This window comes from Glycine soja, chromosome 11 (genome assembly GCF_004193775.1).
Source record: "Glycine soja cultivar W05 chromosome 11, ASM419377v2, whole genome shotgun sequence".
NCBI lineage: Eukaryota > Viridiplantae > Streptophyta > Magnoliopsida > Fabales > Fabaceae > Glycine > Glycine soja.
This window is the reverse complement of record NC_041012.1, coordinates 49,582,716-49,605,337: the sequence shown is the minus strand read 5'-3', so window position 1 is coordinate 49,605,337 and position 22,622 is coordinate 49,582,716. Positions and strand designations below refer to the sequence as shown.

Genomic DNA, 22,622 nt, shown 5'->3' with positions numbered 1-22,622 from the left:
CCATGCTTTATGATAAGAAAAACATAGTTTCACCAAATATATTTTGATTTGATGATCTAAAAATAATGAAACTCATTACTTTTTTTTTATAGTTGACCTTTTGATTTGATGATCTAAAAATAATGAAACTACTTATCTTCGGCTAAATACTTTTTGGTTATATTTTAATTTTAATTGATTAAAAAGTATTAGTGATACATGCATGCATGTATCTGTCCTCTTTCTATCGAAGCAGCTGTCTGGTCTAAGTCATCACTATTTTATTTTATAAAAAAATACAACCGAAAAACAGAAAAATATTGGACTATATTGTTTTAATAGACATTTTTTGTAAATCAGTCATAGTCCTTTTTTTTTCCTCTCACTTCATCACACCGCTCACATTATACTTTCTTCTCTCTTCTCTTCCTGGTTTTTACATCTTCCGGTATTTCTTAGTCGCATAAAGAACTATAAGAATAAAACCTTTCAATTACTATTGGAGACTTTGGGGAAACTTTAGAATAAAGAAAGTAAAGCAGACTATTTCAGTTCATATAACTTTTTAATGGTTCAATAAGTTTATAACATATTTAATGTAAAATAATGTAATTTTGGATCGAATTGTTATTTTAAAAAATTATACAGAGTGAAATGAAAATGAAATCTTTTCTCCCCGATGCGCACGCCATTTTTCCAAAGAAATAAATACCAATATTTCATTGCCTGGATTCGACACACCCAACATGGACACATGCAAAAGGAAAGAATGGCGTATTTAAATCAAAGGAATAATAATAATAAAAAATGCAACTTTTCATTTTACAAAGATTCGTCCCCCCACACCATCCATCCTAATTCCTAACAATGCTCACAGCACCATAAACTGCTGCCAGATTCAAATCGATTGAACAAAAATGAATGACTTCTGAAAGTGAGTTTGTGGAGACAAGAATCTAGAATTTCAATTATCTACATTTGCAACTTGGAAATTCTCTCCTCCACAACGTACTTGTCAAGAGTTTGATTAAAAATCATGGCGTCAGACAAACAGCTTTAGAGGCATCCAGATGGTTAAGGCGGCAAGTTCCAAGGAGAAATTCAGGGAGCTCTTCACGTGTGTTTCCCTGAACAAAATGATGTACAAAAATTAAGATTTATAATCACATGTATAGAAAAACAAATTCGTTCAGAAGGTAAATGGCATTGCCATTATCGGAAAGAAAAAGAACAAGATCACTTTACCTGTATTAAAAATGCCATCTCTATAACCAGATGGTTGAGGTACCCAAGGACAAGACTCACAACACCTCTTGCGACAGTTGATGATCCAATATCAACTCCAAGCTGAAATTGAATGCCACGATTTCCAGATAAGAATCACATGAAAGATAGTTGCAGCTAAATGTTTGATGCATCATGCATATCTACTATTAAGCCCAGTTCTTAACTCTCGTGACTAATTCTCCTACACATGTATAATATATATTCCAGACACACCAAGGGAGACCAAAGCAGTTTCAAGTGCATCAACTTGAAATATAAATAGCAAACACAATATATTTATTCTAATTATCTTGATTTTCCTAACAAGTTGCTATTCTACTGATAATCATGCAGAATTTACCTCCAAATAGTTACTTCCCTGGAAATAATTGATTTCCAGTGCTTGACCAACTAGGCATGCCTTCTTTCCCACACTCTGCTTTACTATCCATGAACCCTGAAACAGGAATGTCGAGTCTTGAAATTTGTAAATGACGGGCTAAACAAATGGCGAATAATAGACATTTTGCCTTCTTAACATGGACTATACATATATTTATTGGGGGTGAGAAATTCTAAAATAGAAAGTTCCTTAGAATTCAGTGATTAAGTAAAATCATGCCAATCACTGACCCATGAAGAAAATCAAAACATGTTCCCAGTTAAGAAAGTTCCCTGAAAACCTAAATGCAAGGAAAGGAGAGGGAATTCAAATTAATTGGATGGTACAACTGAGAAAAAGGGTTGATATATCATTTCTTTGTTGTACGTATTTGGAATGATGGAACCAAAGTAGGGGAAAGAACAATTTTTCAGCCATAACATATAAAAGAGCGCTATTAGGCTGCAATTTAGAGTAGATTACACGAGTAATTACTTTTACTCACCTTAGATATGTATGGTATAAGTTTAAATCTGGAATTTCTGAAGGCATCATCACCCTTGATAAAACTCTCTAGCAAAGGAGCATCTTCCACGGGAGTATTCATCATATAGTATAGTGCTAGGCTATATGTAGTAGAACCTGGAACCTGGTTCATAGAATCACCTAATTAGTGTTGTGCTCAATTTTATGTAACAACCTAAGCACAAGAAGACTATAAATTTACCTGAATGTTTACAATGAAAAAGAACTCAGGCCCTCCCTGTGCTGCATATTTCTGCAAGTAACCAAACACCAGCAAATTGATTTTTCTTTATAATAGAAATCATAAGTTTCTACACAATGGCTTAATATAATAAAAGTCAAGAACAACATAATCATAGGCAATGATCAACCTGCACAATGCTCCCAGGACGGCCACCAAGGTCATCTTCCCTTTTGTCAGATCTCACCCAATCTGCAGCAACCATTTTCATCAAGGTTCCCTTTGCTTTAACCTAGTAATTAATACCACAGACATTTGAGATTAGGGATAATGTCAATGGTTAAATCAAATAACAACAAAAAGATAATTGCATATGATGTGGCTAATCTGCATTTAGTATCTTGAACCAAAGCATCTAAACTGAATAATATAGAAAGAAAAGAGATAATCTAGAGTTTGATCATTAAAAGTTTACAGAAGTAACAGAATGGAGAAAGAATTGCATGCACAGGCGGGGACAACCAAAAGCAAAATAGTCTTTTCCCTTAATGTTTGAGAATATTCAGTTATTCACCCAAAAAGTGATAATGCATTGTAGCTACTATACCTTCAGGCGGTCTTCAAGATAATTTTCTCCACGTATCAGGAAAGTAGAAGGATCTGTTTCTGTCAAACTACATGGTAATGTACAAGTAGAATCTTGTGGAAGAGTGGATCCATACGAGCATGTGATACTGTCCTCCCTGACCATTTCTTGCAAGTCAACATAACCCCTCTTCTGAACTGCAACAGGATCTCTAGACATTGTTAATCAAAGAAGAAATAAAATCATGATTAATCATAATATACAATCAAAGAGGATACAGATCACCTGCAAGATCATGCAATCTTTTCACAAAGTTGGCAGCAGTTGATAACTTCTGATGACGAATCTCCTGAAATTCTCATATTCACAGCAAGACATGGAAAGACCAAAGTCAAGCAAAATACGAAGTTTGACAAAATTTCCAATGCAAAATAATAAAAGCATAACAATATGAGATGAATAGTCAGGCATAAAAAAAAAAAGCTAATAAGTAAATATGCCCAGATGCAGCCCCAACTTTGAATGCACCTCTTGCAATGTCATGAGCAGTGATAAACATGCTTGCACTAAGCACCCATTTGACAAGAAATGCTAAATTGTAGGGCTATATGAAAACTGTATAGGAAACCCCGCACCCACTCCTTCCTTTCTAAATAACTCCCAAACAAACTTTTTTTCCAGCTTTGTCATTTCATTCCTTGCCACTTCCACCCTTGCCATACTTCAAAACATAGCCACAGAGAATGTTGTGTGTTGCAGGGGTCTTCTGCTTTATTGATTTAGAAGTTGAAATTCCAAACTAGTTTACATTATTGTAGGCATCAAAGATGCAGCTATGGAAGAGTCCACCTCCTACTCCTAGGTTATGACTTGCATTTTTGTCCTCACATTTGAAGCCATTTTAGAGAATATCAAAGACCCATAAGCATACAGTCAAGTGTCTAGAGTCTAACTTATAGACTATGAAACAAGTGTCTGTTTATATAATCTTAGGTCTTCAAAAAGGTCCAAAACTAAAGCAGTGTCTATTAACTAATGGGGAAAGTGAAGCAGTTTTATCCCCCCTACTAAACAAACAGATATAGAAAACTGAGAACAATAAATTATATTTGAAAGCCCGTGCAGTAATTGATTGTTGCCAATAATATATTAAAAGAAATGTCTTAGAGCAATCTCTCAAGATTAACCTCGAAGACACAAACTGTATTTTAACTTTGGAATGTTCACTTCGTTTCTGTGCAATAAAAGCAAATATTTCAAAAGGTATTTTTACCTGAGACTTCTGGTGGCTACATTCAGTCATCCATCCATTTTCTGACACGTCACAGTCTGATGGCTCCGGAACATCATAGAACTCATCATCAGCATCATTTAGAGTAACAAGGCTTGCATGTTCTGATTGCGTTTGATCTACTTCTCCAACTGAAATATCATGATTGTTCTCATCTGCTTGAATTTCAGTATCAGAATTTATGATGTGTTCTTCCTTTATATGAAGCTCTCTGTTTCTCGTCAACTCTCCAGATGAATAATCAGATGAAGAACAATTTCCTAGTTTAGCTTTAAATAATTCCCGTAATGCTGCACAAGCAAAAGAAAGTAGTAAATAAAAATATAAACTAGAATATTAAATCTTTTAATTAAAAATATGTCAACATTCAGCGATACAAAATAAGATTACCAGCAACTCTCCCAAGCATTTGAATGGTTATGGAATGTGCTGATGAAGATTTAAGATATAATCTCCAGCATTTCCAATCAATAGCAAGCATATGCTTTACAACTGATTGCTTTCCTTTGTTCACTGGTGATATAACATACCCTCCACCTACAAAAGAATATGAGTTGTCATCCTTCAACTACTCTCACCCATAATTTTTCCACTAAACTGTCTATCTAGCAACTTTCAACAGCATTAGAAGATTAATAAAAAAAAAAACGAGATCAGAAATCCTCCAAGTATACATAAATTCAATTGGATATTACAAAGACAACTAAAGTGAAGGAGGAGGATTTAAGAATCAGTAACAGTGAACTATTATTTAAGTTCGGAACAGAATAACGATGATTGAAAGCGAAGAACATTATGATTCCAAATTACCAACTTAAAAAGTTACATAGTATCAGATTTATTTTGAGATAAAGTACGAGACCAGCAAATAGAATAATGGAATAGAAATATTTAATATTTCTATAGTTTAAGCATACATTACTTTTAAGGCAAGCACGCACATAGCCTTTCTGGGGAGGGCACTTCTTGTGAAACATGGAATGGTAAAGAATAACTGTGACAAAGAAAACCAAAGAAATTACTTTCATTCAGAATGTGTTTGTACGTGTGAATTTTCTTCCATTATTCACTACTACCATAAGTTCCATCATCTTCTCTCCTCCAATAACGCCGCAACAAGAGATCTCTTCGTTTCATTCCCCTGTAAAACATTATATGAAAAAAATATTTTTTTAATTCTAAATAGACTAGTAGAACCTTAAAACAAGTAGTGGTACATGATCAGCACTAAAGGCTTGGTTCTTTACCAAGGCAACCAATCGCTAAATAGTTGTTTGTGAATAATGTCAGTGTGACCATCCAAGTGCTCCACCACATTTCCTTTGTAGAAACAGAAATCCCATCTGCAAGCCGATATTTAATGTATTTAATGATAATATTAACAACCTCATTAACATAATAAATCAATAATGCAAACTGAACTTGACAACCATGGTTGGTTTATCAAATTGTATTATAATTATACTGCTACCTGGCTATATCCTAACAATAATATTTTTATACATGTCCCAGATTCCTACATTATTTTTTTTTTTTCAATCAAAGCACACCCTTTCACCTTAGCCTATTTCCATGATCAATGAACCTAAAATGACATGATTATGTGCTCAATATCCAGTTAAAAATTCCACGTGATCTTGTTGTAAGATTCTGTTAGTGATAAACATGTTGATAGAATTTGGAGCCCTTTCTCGCATCATTTCAAAGGTTTTGGGGAGAGTAAAGTGGGAAAGGAAATTTGGCATTGTGCAATTATTTTATATGGTACTTATGATTGGTGAGGAATGTCACAAGTTCCATGAATTTTTGTCATTACTTAAGTGGGATAAAGTAGTCTCTTTTAAGCTTAATTATGGTGATTGGTTAATGGCTTGCTATTCTAGATAGGGTACAAGGTAGTAAGCTTTATTCGGTTTATTTTATTTTCTTCTTTGCTCTGGTTTTTATTTGTTGGGCTCTTATATATATTTTTCGTTCTCTTGTATTCTTGTACCATAATAATTCATTTTTCATCCAATCAGGCCAATCATGATGATGATGATGATATAGTAAAACTAAATAGAAGTAACATGTCAATGATGCCATAATGATACTCAACATTATTAAAAAAACAAAGCCAATGAGAAAAAACAACAAGATATGTCCTGCTGGATGGTCATGTGCAATTAATGAACTTACTCTGATCTTGAAGGACCAAGCGACATAAGAGTCTGGAAGATGGCTTCTGAAGTTCCATCAACCACACCAACAGCCATTATTGCAGGGTGATCATCCCATTTCTGAAGATAGGACCATATTCAAGAGTTCGTATTTCTATTATAAAATATAAAACAATAATTACTGAAAACAATTTCTGCCAACCTTCCCACTAGAATCCCTGTCTTTTGCTTCCTTGAATAGTCGTAAACCTGTGTTACACCATAAAAACATTAGTAACATTTTTAGCCAGCTCTAGTACTTAAGTGCAATTTTAAAACAACTTTCACAAAGCAATGACAACTCAAACAGCAAAAATGGAAATACACTTTTACCATTTTGGCAGCCAAAGATTGTCCATGGTGAAGGGGCAATAACATCAGCAGAAGAAAGAGTCCAGTCAACAGAATTTGGGTGACTTCTACTACTGGAAGATCCACTGAGTCTGTAAGTATCACACCATAAAAAGAATCATAGGTCACACAGGAGATATATGAATAAAACAGCTCAAAGAATTGTCAATTCAGACAACTAGAATTTTTTTGTTGCAGTATAAATTATTCATAGATCAGATAAAAAAAAATCAGGTTACTCTACCTAAAGGATTGCCATCTCCTCTTAGAACAACCTACAGTATCATCTCCTCCATCAGGCGCACCCTGCACACGTTCACGGCAATAGTCTCATATTCACGAAAAACAGTTCCACCGCACGCTTAAAACGTTTCAGATCACATACCTTTAACGATGCTTCATGAAAGGACTGAATCCACCTCGCTGCTTCCTCAGGACGGCTTGCTCCAAACTACACAACACTCGCACTTCGTAACTCAAAGGCATAATTGTAAAACAGAAAAAAAATCCTTATTCTGAACCTAATAATGACCTCACCTTTAACTGATCATTGTGATTCAAAGTATTATAGAGAGTGAATATGAAGAACACCTGCAATCAGCACAGAGAATGAGCATCACGCACGCACGCCACAAGCAGGCCATCGGTTACAACACAGAAAATCAAAGACATTAAAAAACAGAAAAAGAGTGTAGATACTTTTCTGTTAACGCTCTCTCTTCCATTATCCATGACTCGAATGCAGGAATCTACAATCGCGCTTCTAACAGGATCCTGCGAAGAAAGTTCCAGAAAAAAAGTTTCACAGCGTCACAATCGATAAAGCAGAACGAAAACGCTTAACTCCGCAATTTCTCAACCTCCATTCGCCGCCGAATCGACGCAATTTGAATTAAAAAAGAAAATAGAGAATCGGTGAAATAAAAAGAAGAATAAAGACGTACCTGATTATTTGAAACAGGAACGGATTTGAAGCTGCGAAGAAGGTTACCGTCGAGAACGAAGTAACGCTTCCGCGAGAACTGAAGTCCAATACGGTTGAATCTTATAAGGTACAACCAGCCTTCCATTCTACTACTAATTCCATCACTCTGCGACGCCGATGTAGCAGCAGCACCACTACTTGCCATTCTCTTCTTTCTGGAATTCACTTTTCACCGTTCACCATTCTAATCAAACTAACTAATAATTGCACTAGACGCGCGCGTGCACGCTTAGAGATAGAGCTACGGAAGCGAAAGAAAGAAAGAAAAAAATGGAGCAGGTTTTGAAATGAAGGTGCGATCCCAGGCGCGGATTTTAGTTGCAATTGCAACAATGCAACTGTGTTTGTTTCTCTTTGGGAATGGCTGTGTTGTGTGCTGCCTTGGGTGTAACTCTATTGCATATGAGACAAAGATTGCCTGTCAAGTAAATTTCACAACCACTCAAATTACGTTATTGCCCTCCTCCCTTACCATGCTGCTACCCTCCCTTTAAATTATTCTTTTCTTCCCACCACAATCACAATGTGTTGGTTGGATTAATATAAAGATAAGCCACACCAATATTTTAATTTGGATTTAAGATGCGTAAGCTTGGTGAGGTGTGGACTTGTGGGTCACTGAAGGTCTCATCTGCTGAAAAAAGCGTTTCGCGTAATAACGTCAACAATAACAATTACTAGTATAAAACCTTGTTTCGTTTTCTTGTTTTAAAGGTTTACAAAAATAATGAAAGATTTACGTACTCACTTAAGATCCCAGGATGTTTATATGTGTGTGATTTATTTATTTAATCAAAAAATTTGTGTTTAATTTTTATTGAGTACAAATTTTCTTGGTCAATTGCAATCAGAAAAATTTATGTTTGAAAGCTAAAATCAGCTCTTACAACACCACTAACAAAACTGGGAACAAAATCAAAAACATGAAAGCTAAAATCCTCTTCCATCGCATATTATAATTAAAGGAGATAACTTCATTTTATTTTTTACAATTTTTTTTTATTTTACCTCTAATCAATACATATACACTCAAGTAACTACTTGTGACAAAAAAAATAAAATTATCCATAGGCATAAACTGATATTAAAGTAGGGTCGTAAGGATGTTCATAACTTAATCAAAATTTCATATACTAATTAAATTGAGTTTGTGTAATTTTATGACACGCTTGAATTGAATTAACCCGATTATAAACAGATTAGGTGGTCTTGAGTCAATTAGGTCTAGAGTCATTTTAAAATAATTTTTATTTTGTAAAAATTAAATTTGTTTATAACAATAATTTTTTTATAACAATTTGAATGTTAATATAATTTTTATTATATTTTAGATAGAAATAAAATAGTGTATTATTAGTGTGAGAAAACATAAATAAAATGAAAAAAAAATAACATCTAAAAATTATACATGACTCAATAAGAATAGTGGGTCAGTGGATTACTCATCTAATCAGTGGATTTCTATTTAACAACATGTTTTACGACAATCCACTTTATTTTTTAACAACCCACCATTGTTTCCAATGACCATGTCTTTTATTTAGCAACCTGCTTATGTTTTCCTCCTCTTTCGCACTCTTACGTATTAGAACCAATTTTATTTCTTCCTTTGATCTTCCTTGCTCACTTTCTTCTTCTTTCTCTTCTGTTTACTTCTATGTTTTAAGTATTGTGAGTTTTTATTATTAATTATGAGTATCTCATGAATTTTGAGTAATGTTTCATTTGTAAGTAAGCATATATATACATATATAATATTAATTGTTTAATACACACAAAGAAAATTTGAATAGTGACCATCCGCGCGAGTACCAACTATCTCGTTATTCTATTTTTGGAATCGGTTGTTATGTGTTGCTATTCAAGATTGATTACTATGCTTTGTAAGATTTGTACAAGTTTCAATATTATTAAGGATTTGTCAAAATAGATTGGTATAACACATCATTTGTTTATGTTGATTCAGGGGATATGTAAGTTGATGAGAGAGAAGTTTGAGTGAGAATATTTTTTTCGGTTGTTTAAAAAAAAAAAAAAGATAAGTGAGACGGTGAGAGAATAGAGAAAAGAATGGTGAGACCCCAAAAAAAAAAGAATTCTCTCCTAAAGAAAACTAAAAATAGATGAAATGAACAATAAAATAATGTGAATCCACCCTACCAAACCAATCCTTAATTTGTTGAGACATTGAGAGAAAAATAAAGAAAATGATAAGACACGTAACAAATTAAAATAATTTATTTACCTTTACATTTTACAATACATTTTCTTTTTTTTTTCTTCTACTTTTTTTTTCACTTCTCTCAATCCAAACAATTGAAAAATTTCTATTTTTTCCTCTAATTATCTATTTTCTTTTACTTCTCTCTACTCTACTTCTCTATTCTCAAAATCTTTCATCATCCAAACAAAGCATAAGTATTCAAAGATTTAAAGTTAACTCTCATCCTTCTTTAAAAATTGGGTTCATTTTCCGTTAACATCATTAAAAATTGGCTTGATGGGCAAGTCCTTAAGGAGATTCCGTAGTTCCTATTGATTAATTGAGTAGTTGTGATTAAGTAAAGTTATTTACAAATTTGAGAAAAAAGGAAAGAATGAAAATGGATTTTAAATAACAAACACAAAATATTTTATTTTAATAATATATTTTTTCTCCACATAACTTCGTTGATTGAATTGAACTAATATCTACCATTTACTATATTTAAAATGCAAGTTGTATTTTAAAAGGTACATATTCTTTCAGTTATTCCGATAGCCAAATTTACCGCACTACTTGAGCTCAGTAAAGGATAATGAAACAATAGTTATCCTCAGCCATCAAATTATAACATGCGTATTAAACAAGCAATAATATTTTGAGTTGTACCACTCAAAAAAAATTCTTTTGAGTTGTAAAAATGAATAAAAAAACATATATTATATAGAAAGATAAAGATACAAATTAAAAACTAAAAACTTGATTTAATTAGTAAAAAACTATTTTATTAGTTATTAAAAGATATATGGGCATTTACTTACTTTCTAATTTTTGACCAAACTAAAATATTAGTAATTTTATTATCATTTTTAATATTTTAAATATATGATTGCTTAATGTTAATTATAAATATTATAAAAAGGTTAAAAAATATCATAAACTATGAATATATATACTTCAATTTATTGCATTAAAATTAATATCATAAAATAACAACTATTCCAAATAAGAAGAAATATGTTGTTAATTAATATTAAATTTAAATGTTACAATTGGTAGCAAGGACTAAGTGATGAATCTATCTTTTGTTGTAATTTATTTGCTAAAAGGACAACAAAATGTTGAATGGGACCTAGTTAAAACCAAATACGCAAATGCACATATGCATATTCTTCTTAAGATGCCAAACCCACTGCCTTACGGATGTTTCACTTTGGAAGGTGGGATGGAGAAAAGGTGTTTATGTGTTCTACGTTAACGCCTGAGTGTGACTGTATATTGCCATAACATAATGTTTTCAATGAGTAAATAATATATTTTTAAAATATGAATATATAAATGTCAATTATAGAATGACATATCTGTAAATGCTTGATTTATGCGGAATTTTACATACAATGGTCAGCAAAATAATTAGTATTTATAGTTGAAAGAGTAAATTTGTTAAATGAAAATATAGGTTGTGCATTGATAACTTACAAACAATTTTATAATATCATCTAATAATAAATTATTATAATATTTTTTTATACAAATCATGAATCACTATAATATATTTGTTATCAACGATGATTTTTTATTAGTTGATAATGTATTTTTCTTATACTTATTAATAATATATAATCATTAAACTTTGATTAGATTTATATTTTATAAAAAAATTGCTAGGCATTCTTAGAGCTAATTAATAAGTACCTGAGATTTAATCTCTCGAGAGACTAATTCTTATTAGAATAAATATTTATATTTAATATCTGACTGTATTTTTTGAATAAGATTCTCTCCAAATAAATATGTTTATAAAAAAAAAGCTCTTAACTTCATGAGTGAAGTTGCTTATCCTATTAAGAAGTGTTGAAACAAAAATACATCCATTTCTTCTTTCATCTTATTTTAAACTTTTCCCCCCTATTAAATGATATATGGATATACCTAAGTTAAAACACCCCATTATTAACGCTCATCATTTTACTTTAATAAATTACATTAATCATCACTAAGATTTCGTGGAATTACAAAATATTCACTTTTTTTTAATACTTATAACAATCTATCTTAATTACAGGAAAACATGGTGAAATATTTTTTAAATAATTAAGGGATTAATTTAATATGTAAGAAGTGTCATTCTAATATTTTTTAAACAATTAAAAGGGTTAGTGTAGAGGTAGAAAAAACATAGAGAATTTATGTAATTTCACTAAAATTCAGGAATAATTAGTGTAATCTACTTTTCTTCTTTTTTATTTTGATTTTTTTTTTTATAATATTATATCACCTATTATACTTACACTTTTTTTTTCCTCTTTAGATATCAAATAACATGGGGGTGTCCATGTGCATTTTTTTTTTCCGTCCCTCGTCACAATGCTTACTTTATCTAACATTTTCCTTCTCATTTTTTCTTATCGCTATTGCATGCTTTATATTTTCGGAGTACTAAATAAGTACTTGACATTTTTTAATCTGATTTAATTTTGACTTAGTTCAACCCAAATTTTAATTGAATCGATGCAAATTGTGTAATGAGTTAGGCTTCCGTTTTTATTTATTTATTAATATTGCAAGTTATTGTGCTAACTTTAACTTACTTTCTTAAACTTGTTTTGCTGGAAATGTTGGGCTTCGTGAATTTAACAAAATTTGAATTGGAGATATTATTGTGTATTGATTGAATGTTAATTTATACTTTCAAAATACAAATTTGAATCGGAGTATTATTGTGTATTAGTTATGAGAGACTGTGAATGTTGTACAAAAGGGATCTGTATACGATTATGAATTTAGAATGAGTTTGAAAAGACATTTTATTAGTTAAAAAATATGTTTGATTGGTTGATAAATAAGTTTTATTATTAGTTTCCAATTTTTTTTGAAATATTAAGTAATATTTTTTAAAATGTTAAATTTTAATCTATAACTTTATATATTTATTTATTTTTTATCTTTAAATATTTATTATATTTTTTTAATCTTTTTTATTTAAGGTAAAGTTTTATTATTTTTATTCTTTATGTAATTTTATATTTTCAGTTACTTCAACATATAATTTTATCAAATAATTATGATTTAATAAGATGATTTTCTAATTTTTAATTATCTGTTAATTTTTTAATTTTATAACTAATTTTTCAGCTTTAAACTAATTTTTAATCTTAGGTTAATGGTCCTCTCCTACATATATTTTTTTTTATAGTTTTTAGGATGGTGAGAGAATGGATGGGTACTTGTAAAGTACATTTCTGATCTCAAGTCAGTACGTATTTTTTGATAAAGTGTGTAAAGAAAGTATTGATAGCATACATCTGAGGCCGTGCCTAATCGATCCTTTTTCGGATGCATGGTGATTTCGTTTACTTACTTTTTCCACCATAGTTGAGATCTTTATTAGATTGTGTTCATGGTACTTTTCTCCATGCTTCTAATAGAATAATTGTCCCCAGGTCAATGGATATGGGTTCACGAATCATAGAAATCACACAGTCATGGTAGTTCAGCTGTGATAATTTATTAAGTGTCAGTATGGATATATACTGAGGACACTTCCTATATTCTGAAAAATAAATAACCCTTCTTTGTCATTTCCTAATTTCCCTTTCAAACCATGTCTCCTTCACCATAACGCTCAGGTTGGTATGAATTATTATAATGAAGAGTTGAATTATTTATATAACAATTTAGCTTACCTAACACTTTTTGTTTACCCTTAACTCAATCAAGGTTTTGATCAATCAAAGGCTAAACATATGTAAAACATAGATATATGCAGCTCGCCCGAGACTTTATGGATATACTATTTTCTATTTCTATTAATTATTCGGAAAAATATCACGAATTACACAGTATCCCAAACCAAACAAGTTGTCTTTTACTCTCACTCCACTTTAAAACAATGTCATTCTAATGCTTCAGTTTAATGAATTATGATGAATTAATGACTATTGTACATACTTTCCTTAGTTAATTGTTGTGTTAGAGTGAATACAGTAATTTATTTAATTGTTTAATGTTTCAATATTATCTTCTTTTTTGAAAGAGTTTCAATATTCTCTTGAAACCTTGATTCTTTATAAATAATTGAAATACAATGGTTTATTTACTGATGTTTACAGGATTCTGGAATTTGTGTCTGTCCCAAAAATACAATTTTATTTTAATGATTTGATTGTCTTTTTTAAAAATCTATTTGGATAAAATTCTCCAAATACACTTTTAGAAGAAAAATAATAAAATAATCAGCTTTTTCTTGTAAAATACTATTTCAAAATTCCATTCTATACACTCTTAATTAACTATTAAATGTTCCCTTAAAAAATTAGTATAAGGTCTACCATTTTTTTAAAAAATAACTTAATCAATTGATTTAAAGTTTAAATCCTGATGTTTAGTATAAAATAAACCATGTTGAAGAAGAATATTCTTCTTATATGCATTCACAATTTCTTATAAAGATTCATCATTATTTTTAGTAATGAATATTTTATACCAATATCATCTTTAAAAACTTCAAAGTTCATTCTTCGACTTTCAAAACTAATTTTCTATTTACTAAATTCTACATTTTGTCATGACATCCCAATCTAAAATCAATTGGGAGGAGCAAAGCGCATTTTGATTCAAAAATTGAATTAAAGTCCATTTGTTTCTGTGGATATTTTTATGTTTGAATTATACACGTACAGTGACTCACTCTCTTGTTTTCTTAATTTTTTTCTAGGTTCATATATACGTGTGTGTACTGTGTACCGGGAGACTAATATTCCTTAGTGATAATAAGGTTGTTCATATCCACATGTTTTTCTTGTTGAATTTCTAACATTGCAAAAATACCTCTGAATTATAATTATATTTGAAGATATTCATTCATTATGAATTTTAATTGTGATATAATTTATTTATATCTTAAAAATGTTTGTTTATTATGAATTTAATTATATAAAAATAAACATATTATCCTATGTAACATAAAAACTAAAATACTATTTTTTATAGAATCATGTAAAATTAAAAAACAATATAACATTTTTATAACTGAAAGTAAAAATAAAAATAAAAAATTCTTCCTTCTCCCGTTCTCTCAATTTCGTTTATCTTTACATAATCATCTGAATAAACTGTCCCATAGAAGAATTGATGCCGTATTCTACTTTCCCTTTTTGATAACTTCAATAGTATCCTTCTGAAAATGATTATAGGAGCTTAGACCATTTCAGTTCATAGAATTTTTTATCTGTTAAGGTAAAGTGCGTTTTATTGTATACGATGGATTATATTTTAACAGCTGATTAATGAAGCCACGGGTAAACCAATAGTCGTTTTCTCCATCCATTAAGGTGTACGTTCGTCTTTAAGAATATACTTCAATTATATACTTTATTTGTAAATAAATATCTAAGTATATAACTTTAAAATGAATTATAAGTTTTTATAAAATTATATTTTAAATTAACTAATAAATGTATAAAATGTCAAATAAATATGTTTATATGATTTTTTTTATAAATTTTAATTTTATTTTACTGATAATATTTTGGAATGATTATAATTTTTATAGTTAAACGCATTTTATCTATCATTATCAACATCTTGTTATATACTGTTAATGTAACAAAATAAATATTATAAAAAATTTAATGATTAAAGTAAACCGTGTAACATAGGAATAAACATGAGTCGAGTTAGATTGAAATTAGGAGATATTTAAATTTAAACTGATCAATGTTAAATAGTTTAGGTTGATTCAATTTTTTCAAAACTCTTTGTCAATTCAAATCGAATAGTCCGAGTCATATTTGGGTTAATTCGGGCTTGGTCATTAGTTTAGAAAGTAAAAAAGAAAAATAAAAAAGAAAATAAAAGTAAAAAAAAAATAAAAGGAAAAAATAAGAAATCATAATAAAATTAATGAATAGTCCCAAAAGCTAAAAATTTAGAATTACACAACATAAAAATATAGATTTATAAAATTATATAATATATAAATATATATTTTTAAAATAGTATAAGTTTGAGTTTGATGTGTGTAAATCTAATGCTCAAAACCTATATTATCATGTGAGCAAGTTTAAAATTCAAAACAATCCAAAAAAAAAAAATCACTTTGGTTCGGGTTGATTGGATTATAAGATTCAATTTAGACTCATTTTTACCCCTAGTTTAATATAAATAATAATAAGATAAGTTTATCATTTTTCATTATCAATGTCTTGTAGCATTATCAAAGCAAGAAAAAGAAAAAAGAATGAGCAACAAGGGCAGTGCCCAGCCAATGGGTCAGTGTGTCAAACGTGCAAATGAGTGGATGAAAAGAAATAAAAATGAATGATAAAACTCTACTTTATACAAAAAGAATAAAAATAAAATTCAATAAATATTTTTAGAAGAAAAAAGAATAAAATTAATATCAGAAATTAGTGTTTGAAAAAACGTCAATTGGAGTAACTTATATAAAACGCCACAAATTAATAAAAAATTACTTACCATTACTAATATAATTAAAAAAAACTTATCAATTAGTAAAAAGAATTAAAAGCTGAATAAAAATACGTGCAAAACATACTCTTACTACTAGTAGTAGATGATAAGAATAATCTATTGCCCATTCATCAATCAATTTGCTATCTGCATGCTACCTAATCAATGAACAACTAACTACTAGTACAATACAAATCAAATGCCCATTTATTAAACACAATTATTAATAAATGAAAGTCGTTGGAAAGTAATGAACTCCGATTCATCCATCAACACTCTCCAGTCAGCACAAAACAATTTGAGGGCTACGTCCTAACTTTGATTTTTTTTTTCTTTGTCAACGTCGTAATTTGACATTCTACTACCTTGGATATCTCATAAGCATGTTCTTTTTAGAGAAAAACAAATAATTGTCCTTTGATGTTATGGTAGTGTAAGTTTTTATAATATTAATTATAGAGAAATTAATTTAAGATGAATAAATAATATAATAATATTATAATAGAAAATAAAATAGTAATTATAATAAAATGAAGACATTATTTTTATTTCACAACCTTAAACAAACGATTAATTAAAAAGAAATATAGAGATTCTATCAAATATCAACAATGATTGGGACCTTGTTGGGCTAATCTAGCTGAGCCCATTAAATTTGTAATGCTTGATATATGCATTTTTTTTAATGTCTAACACGAAAAGCATTTTCTTAAAGGATTGCTTTTTTTAGGTTTAATTACACACTTTTTGACATATAGCTATATCTAATGTAATATATGGAGGAGGATGATATGCAGGCAAGAAAACCCTTGGTTATATACATTTTAGAGATTAATGTGCTGATGTAAAAAAAAAAAGAAAAAAGAGAGAAAGTAATGTGCTGAAAACGCATTAAGCGGAAAATTAAATTTGAATCTTACCCGTAAATGTAATAATATGGTTCTAACCTCTAAGACACCAGAGAATGAGTAGCCCGCTCACTACGCATACAACATTTTAATTTTCATCAAAAGTCTTCAGATTAATTAATAATAATAATAATCATAATCAAAAGTTTAATATACACACCCTCATTGTATGTCATCCAATCTTAAATAAATTACCATTTAAATTACTTTAAAATAATTATTTTAAAAATTAATAAATTTAACATACAGATGATTGAATAACAATATAATTCATAACTTTTTTCTCATAATAAAATGGGATGCAACATGCACCTTCTATGATTATTATGGAGAACAACGCGGCAATGAATCACAAAATAATTGGCGTCTACCTTTTCATTGACACAAAAAAAGGATTACAAATTTATGAAAATTTAATTTCCTGCAGTTTAACGAATATATATATGGTAGGTAATGAAATGCACCGACTTAAAGTTACAGAAAACTTATTAAACAAATTTGATTTACACTCATTACAATTTTCCTAGAAATTGAAAGAAACCCAAAATATATGAAATCTGAAAAAGAAATGGGAGCCTGTCCTTTCAAATAACAGAATCCTTGCTTAATTTATTAGTCTCATGATTTTCCTCATTTTGATTACCCACGTTTTTCCCGGCCAAAAGTGGTAAGCTATCTTTGTCTTTGACCTGTAAAGAATAAAAATTGAAGAAATAAAAATAGTCCTAGTCTATACACTGGGTCATCTAATAACAAATTATTTTCATGTATATTAAGTTCATTAATTTTTATAATAATTATTTGAAAAACCATATCTATCATAATTTCTAATTAACAGATAGTATTTTGCATTTAAATTAAATTCTAGCTAAATTGTCCATTTAGACAGAGGAAAGAAAATGCAAGAAACAAAGGTAGAAGAGAATTAATTAGGTACCTGAGAGGCCAATGGGAGATCACCAGCTAACTGTTTCTTTTTGTTGTCCTCAGTGCAGAAATAAGAGTACAAACCCATCCCAAAAACGGCAATTAGTATTCCAAGAATGTTCCTTCCGGTGAAAGGGTCATGCAGTAATGTGTAGCCAAATCCTAGAACAAGGCATGTCTTCAGGTGGCCTAGCACTTGATATGTTACAGGAGATGTTTTGCCTATGACCAGAAATGTGCTGAAGTTCACAGAAACAGCTATCAAGCAAGACAAGATGATGAATGCCTGATTTTTTTTTTTTTATCAAGAACAAAAAAAAAACAAAATTATCAGTCATACTTCATAGGGTAATTCTAGCAATTATACACATATTGAGAGAAGTGAAGTGTTAATAGCACATTTTTTTTTCATACACTCATTTTATTATTGATTAAAATTTATAATATAATACGTGAGTTTCACATTCGTAGAAAACACTTAAAAAACTGTATTAGAAGAGAAATTTCATATGGCCCAACACTACCAAGTGTTTAAGGTTTTGATCAATTTTCACATTAGGTACAATCAAGATTTTCAACTTATGCAAAAATGTTAATGAAACTCGATTACATGTTACATGAAAATTAGTTGAAATTATGTATAGTGAAGAAAAATTATTACATGGTCTGGGATCACCATGTGTATATGTCATGACCAATCTTTACGTGATAGGTAACTGAGATTCTCATTTTAGATGAAAGAATTAATAAAATTCAGTTACAGGTTCACGTGGAAATTAGTTGTAACAACAGTGGTTCTGCTCCAATACTCGCATATGACATGCATATTAATTTAAATATAATACATGGTGAGGATTGAATATTACCAAGACCACAGGAGAATATTTGTAGGCGAAGACATTTTGCTTGGTGAGCATCTGATCTACAACAGGGCCTGAAACAAAAAGAATTGCTGCTTGGAATGGAGCAGACTGGTAGAGTAGCTGTGTGGAAGAGACGTTAAGCTTCTTCTGTATTGTGTTGGTCAGCTAAATTGAACACTTGGTTAAGGATACAAATATATCCAATCTTCCTCAAATTTAATTAAGATAATTAATGATATCAAGTCTAAGCCATCATAATTAATTGATAACCATAATTACATGCTACAACTGGAAGAGTGAGTACTTAGCAATAAAGGATACAATTTGGCCAACACATGTCGTTATGATTGCTAGAAGGGAAAGAATGGTTCCCACAAAATTGAGCTGAAGGTCTGTGATAGAAGCAATGCCAACTCCCACAAGTAATAGGAATAAAGCGAATTTTATTTTCGAGCTGCACGTATTAACATATTAAGACTTTACATTAATACATATATTACCATTGACTAGTTTGAATTATTACAAATATGAAGTCCTTACAATAACTTGTTACCTGAACTGCTTCTTTAGGAAAATAGTTTCTAATAATACAGTGAATGGTATGATAGCAAGTTTTGTCATCTGCAAAATAATCATTCATTCCAAAAGGTAAAATTAATACGTGTATAAATAATGAATGATTCATTTGATTTCCATGATATTAGTATTATGGTAGTAAAATATTGAGGTAATTAAAACCTGATAGAATCCAATGGAATTAAAGCCAAGACTCAAGTTGAGAAATCCAATGGAGATGCCATTTAGAATACCAAAAAGCATGACCGTTTTCAAGTCAACGGATTTAGACACGAATAGATTCAAGCGTTGAGCCGCATGAAGGGTGCAAAATGTGACCATCAAATGCCAACTAGTAAGCGTTGTGGCTGGTTCAAATGGAATAAAAAAAACAAAAGTTAGATATGAAAATGCAAACAAATTTGACTATTGATCGCCAAAATTGTATGATTTTTGAAGAGGGGATAAAATGAATGATTATCACCAAAAGGGAAGCCAAGATTGCTCATCAAGGCTTTGTTGCAGATGACAATGGAGACAGAAGAAGCCACAGAGAGAAATAGTGCACCAATCACACCCAATTGGAAGTTTGACATCTCTCCCATCTTTTCTGTAGTCGACATATTTTTCAAGATTTCAAAGTGCCAAATTACAAGTTTATATCAGTTTTAAGAAACGAAAAAAAATAAAATTCATAGAGCCATTTCTTGCATTGTATTTCAGTTTAATGTCATTCAATTAGACATAATGTCTGTTTGCATACAAGTCACAAGTGCTTTTGAGATCTTTTCTACTGAAAATATAAAGTTTTTTTCAGTAGAGAAGCTCTTCAAAGAGCTTCTAATCTTGTATCCAAACAGACTACACTTTTCTTTAAATATCGATCTATTTATTCAATTTTGTTTTGCCTTTATTGTATCGATGTCACCCTCATCGTTTTCATTTTCATACAAGTATAGCATCATTTATCAATTTATTATTGGGTTTGGATTTCCTCATGTGACATTTTAGTCCAGTGTAATCTCAACCCTTAAATAAAAATAAGACATAGAGAATTTAAATAATAATAAAAATGAGACTTGAGATTTTGATAGTGGAGATTTTCCTAGGAGAGAATCCAAGCTAAAGTTTCACTTGAGATAATCATTCCCATTTATTATCAGATACTAAAAAGCGTAATAATTTACTAACAAGTAATGTGTTGCGTAGCTTTTACTCTATATGGGGTTGGTGCCAAAAAAGAAATTAATTAACACGTACCTTATTTAATATTGATTAAGATGAGTAAATGAAATATTAATTTGAGATCGGGCTTGGAGTTATTGCGTAGTAGGAGCCCTGAAAAGGATCACACAAGATAAGGAAAAAGAAACCTTGATCAACTAAACTTGTGACTAAGAAGAACATGATGAAAATGACCACAATTCATAAACCATATCCGATCCATATAGAACTGGATTAATTGATTGATTTCATCACATACCTTGGGAATGTAGAGATGATTCTGCAAGGTGTAAGGGCTCCTACAACTCCAAAAAGATCACCCAAGTTCTCACGTTAAACAACAGCGTTTATAGGAAGAGAGAGTTGTATTGTGGAAGTTTAAGGTAGAGAGAAATAATGGTAGGAGAAGAGAGAGTGAGTGATAGTGGATTGGACTTTGGAGGGTGAACTTGTGTGAGAATGAAGCTTATGTTATGTGGCCTATATATTTTTGATGGGTTGTTGTTGTTGGTGCCTAATTAACGCCGTTAACTTGTTGGGATGGCGGGAGTTTAATTAGCGGCCATTTGAAGCAAGATTGTCACTATTGACAAACACACATAGAAATCGATCTTAGTTAACATGAGACGACATGTTTTGTCACAATTACCAAAAGGCCCCTGTGTTGTGCACAAGAGTGTTTGTTGTAAGTGCTATCCTTTGAGTCATTTTGAATGGCCACAGCAAGATTGGACAGATAGGATGTTAAAATCAGGAAGGGTGTTTTGGTCCAAATTTGGATGCTGCATATTCTATTAATTAGGCTATAGCTAATGTCATTTACCAAACTCATATGTCTCACATGGCTTTCATGAAATTGTAGGCTAAATGAGTCTTGACTCACAAGTCAGGAAGGTGAGTGAAACCAACATTTCTTTTTAGGCCAGGTCAGGTATCTGGCATTTTAAGCAACACCCTCCAACCCCATTCCACAGACTTCAACCTCACTCCTAATTCCAAATTACCATGCGAGACTTTCAGTTTTTTCTTTTGAAGAAAAGTTGTGTGTCCTTTTAGCTCCTCTCCTCCATAAAAAATAAACCATTAGAGTTAAGCTGATAGCTACTTAGCTAGCTACTATGCTACTAGTGTTTCTTGCTCAAATTTCGTGCTTGTTTAACATTCCTATTGGGTAGAAAACAGTAAAAATCTATGATACAAAATTGAAGTTGATGTGAAAGTTTACTGTGACCCTATTGGAGTAAAACTTCTCAAAAACATCTGTAGGAGAATATAAGAAGGTAAAATGAATTAAACTTTTCTCCTAAGTTAAAATTAGTTTTTGCAAGAGTTAAAATCAACTTTTAAAAAAGCTAAATAAGATAAATTTTATAAATTAACATATACATGAGCTAATTTTATACCTACGGAAGAAACTTGGTTTATTATACTTTTTATTTACGTATCTTATAAGTGTTTATTTAAAAAATTTGTCTAAAAAAGATCACGGTTATATGCTGTTTAGATTAATTTGTCCGGATTGGCTTATGTGCAAGTGCAATATATATGTCAGTAAGAAAAAATGACTCGTGAAATTGATATTATGTATGCATAGCGTGTTTAGTCACATGTTATTGATGTAATTTTTACCATTAATTAGAAGATAATAGCAATAGTTTCCATATTGCTGATGTGATTCTTTAATTTTTTCATTTTTAACCTTATTTTTTATTGATGGAAGTTCT

General features: G+C 30.4%; 2 protein-coding genes across 2 annotated transcripts; both read right to left on the bottom strand.

Moving 5' to 3' along the window:
* Positions 1-631: 631 nt before the first annotated feature.
* LOC114376952 (protein ENHANCED DISEASE RESISTANCE 2-like) lies at positions 632-8,283 on the bottom strand. Its single transcript, XM_028335292.1, has 21 exons — positions 7,704-8,283; positions 7,459-7,533; positions 7,297-7,350; positions 7,145-7,210; positions 7,004-7,065; positions 6,742-6,851; positions 6,572-6,618; positions 6,389-6,489; positions 5,458-5,553; positions 5,287-5,351; positions 5,133-5,204; positions 4,601-4,747; positions 4,193-4,500; positions 3,205-3,268; positions 2,941-3,116; positions 2,524-2,625; positions 2,355-2,405; positions 2,133-2,276; positions 1,607-1,702; positions 1,225-1,326; positions 632-1,106 (listed from the first exon to the last, which is right to left on the bottom strand). The coding sequence occupies exons 1-21, from the start codon at positions 7,887-7,889 to the stop codon at positions 1,014-1,016; spliced, it is 2,217 nt and encodes a 738-aa protein (XP_028191093.1). The 5' UTR covers positions 7,890-8,283; the 3' UTR covers positions 632-1,013.
* Positions 8,284-17,674: 9,391 nt separating this feature from the next.
* LOC114376028 (UDP-xylose transporter 1-like) lies at positions 17,675-21,358 on the bottom strand. Its single transcript, XM_028333927.1, has 9 exons — positions 21,158-21,358; positions 20,935-21,012; positions 20,159-20,284; positions 19,858-20,042; positions 19,673-19,740; positions 19,441-19,573; positions 19,123-19,284; positions 18,267-18,542; positions 17,675-18,018 (listed from the first exon to the last, which is right to left on the bottom strand). The coding sequence occupies exons 3-9, from the start codon at positions 20,277-20,279 to the stop codon at positions 17,914-17,916; spliced, it is 1,050 nt and encodes a 349-aa protein (XP_028189728.1). The 5' UTR covers positions 20,280-20,284; positions 20,935-21,012; positions 21,158-21,358; the 3' UTR covers positions 17,675-17,913.
* Positions 21,359-22,622: the final 1,264 nt, after the last annotated feature.

Excerpts from the sequence above, each read along its gene's own strand:
- LOC114376952 (XM_028335292.1), bottom strand. The coding sequence starts at position 7,889 with ATGGCAAGTAGTGGTGCTGCTGCTACATCGGCGTCGCAGAGTGATGGA. Across the intron at positions 6,619-6,741 it reads AATCTTTGGCTGCCAAAATG|GTTTACGACTATTCAAGGAA; the intron begins GTAAAAGTGTAT and ends GGTGTAACACAG. Across the intron at positions 4,748-5,132 it reads TGTGCGTGCTTGCCTTAAAA|GTGGAGGGTATGTTATATCA; the intron begins GTAATGTATGCT and ends ATTCTTTTGTAG.
- LOC114376028 (XM_028333927.1), bottom strand. The coding sequence starts at position 20,279 with ATGGGAGAGATGTCAAACTTCCAATTGGGTGTGATTGGTGCACTATTT. Across the intron at positions 19,741-19,857 it reads ATTCCATTGGATTCTATCAG|ATGACAAAACTTGCTATCAT; the intron begins GTTTTAATTACC and ends ATTATTTTGCAG. Across the intron at positions 19,574-19,672 it reads TTCCTAAAGAAGCAGTTCAG|CTCGAAAATAAAATTCGCTT; the intron begins GTAACAAGTTAT and ends TAATACGTGCAG.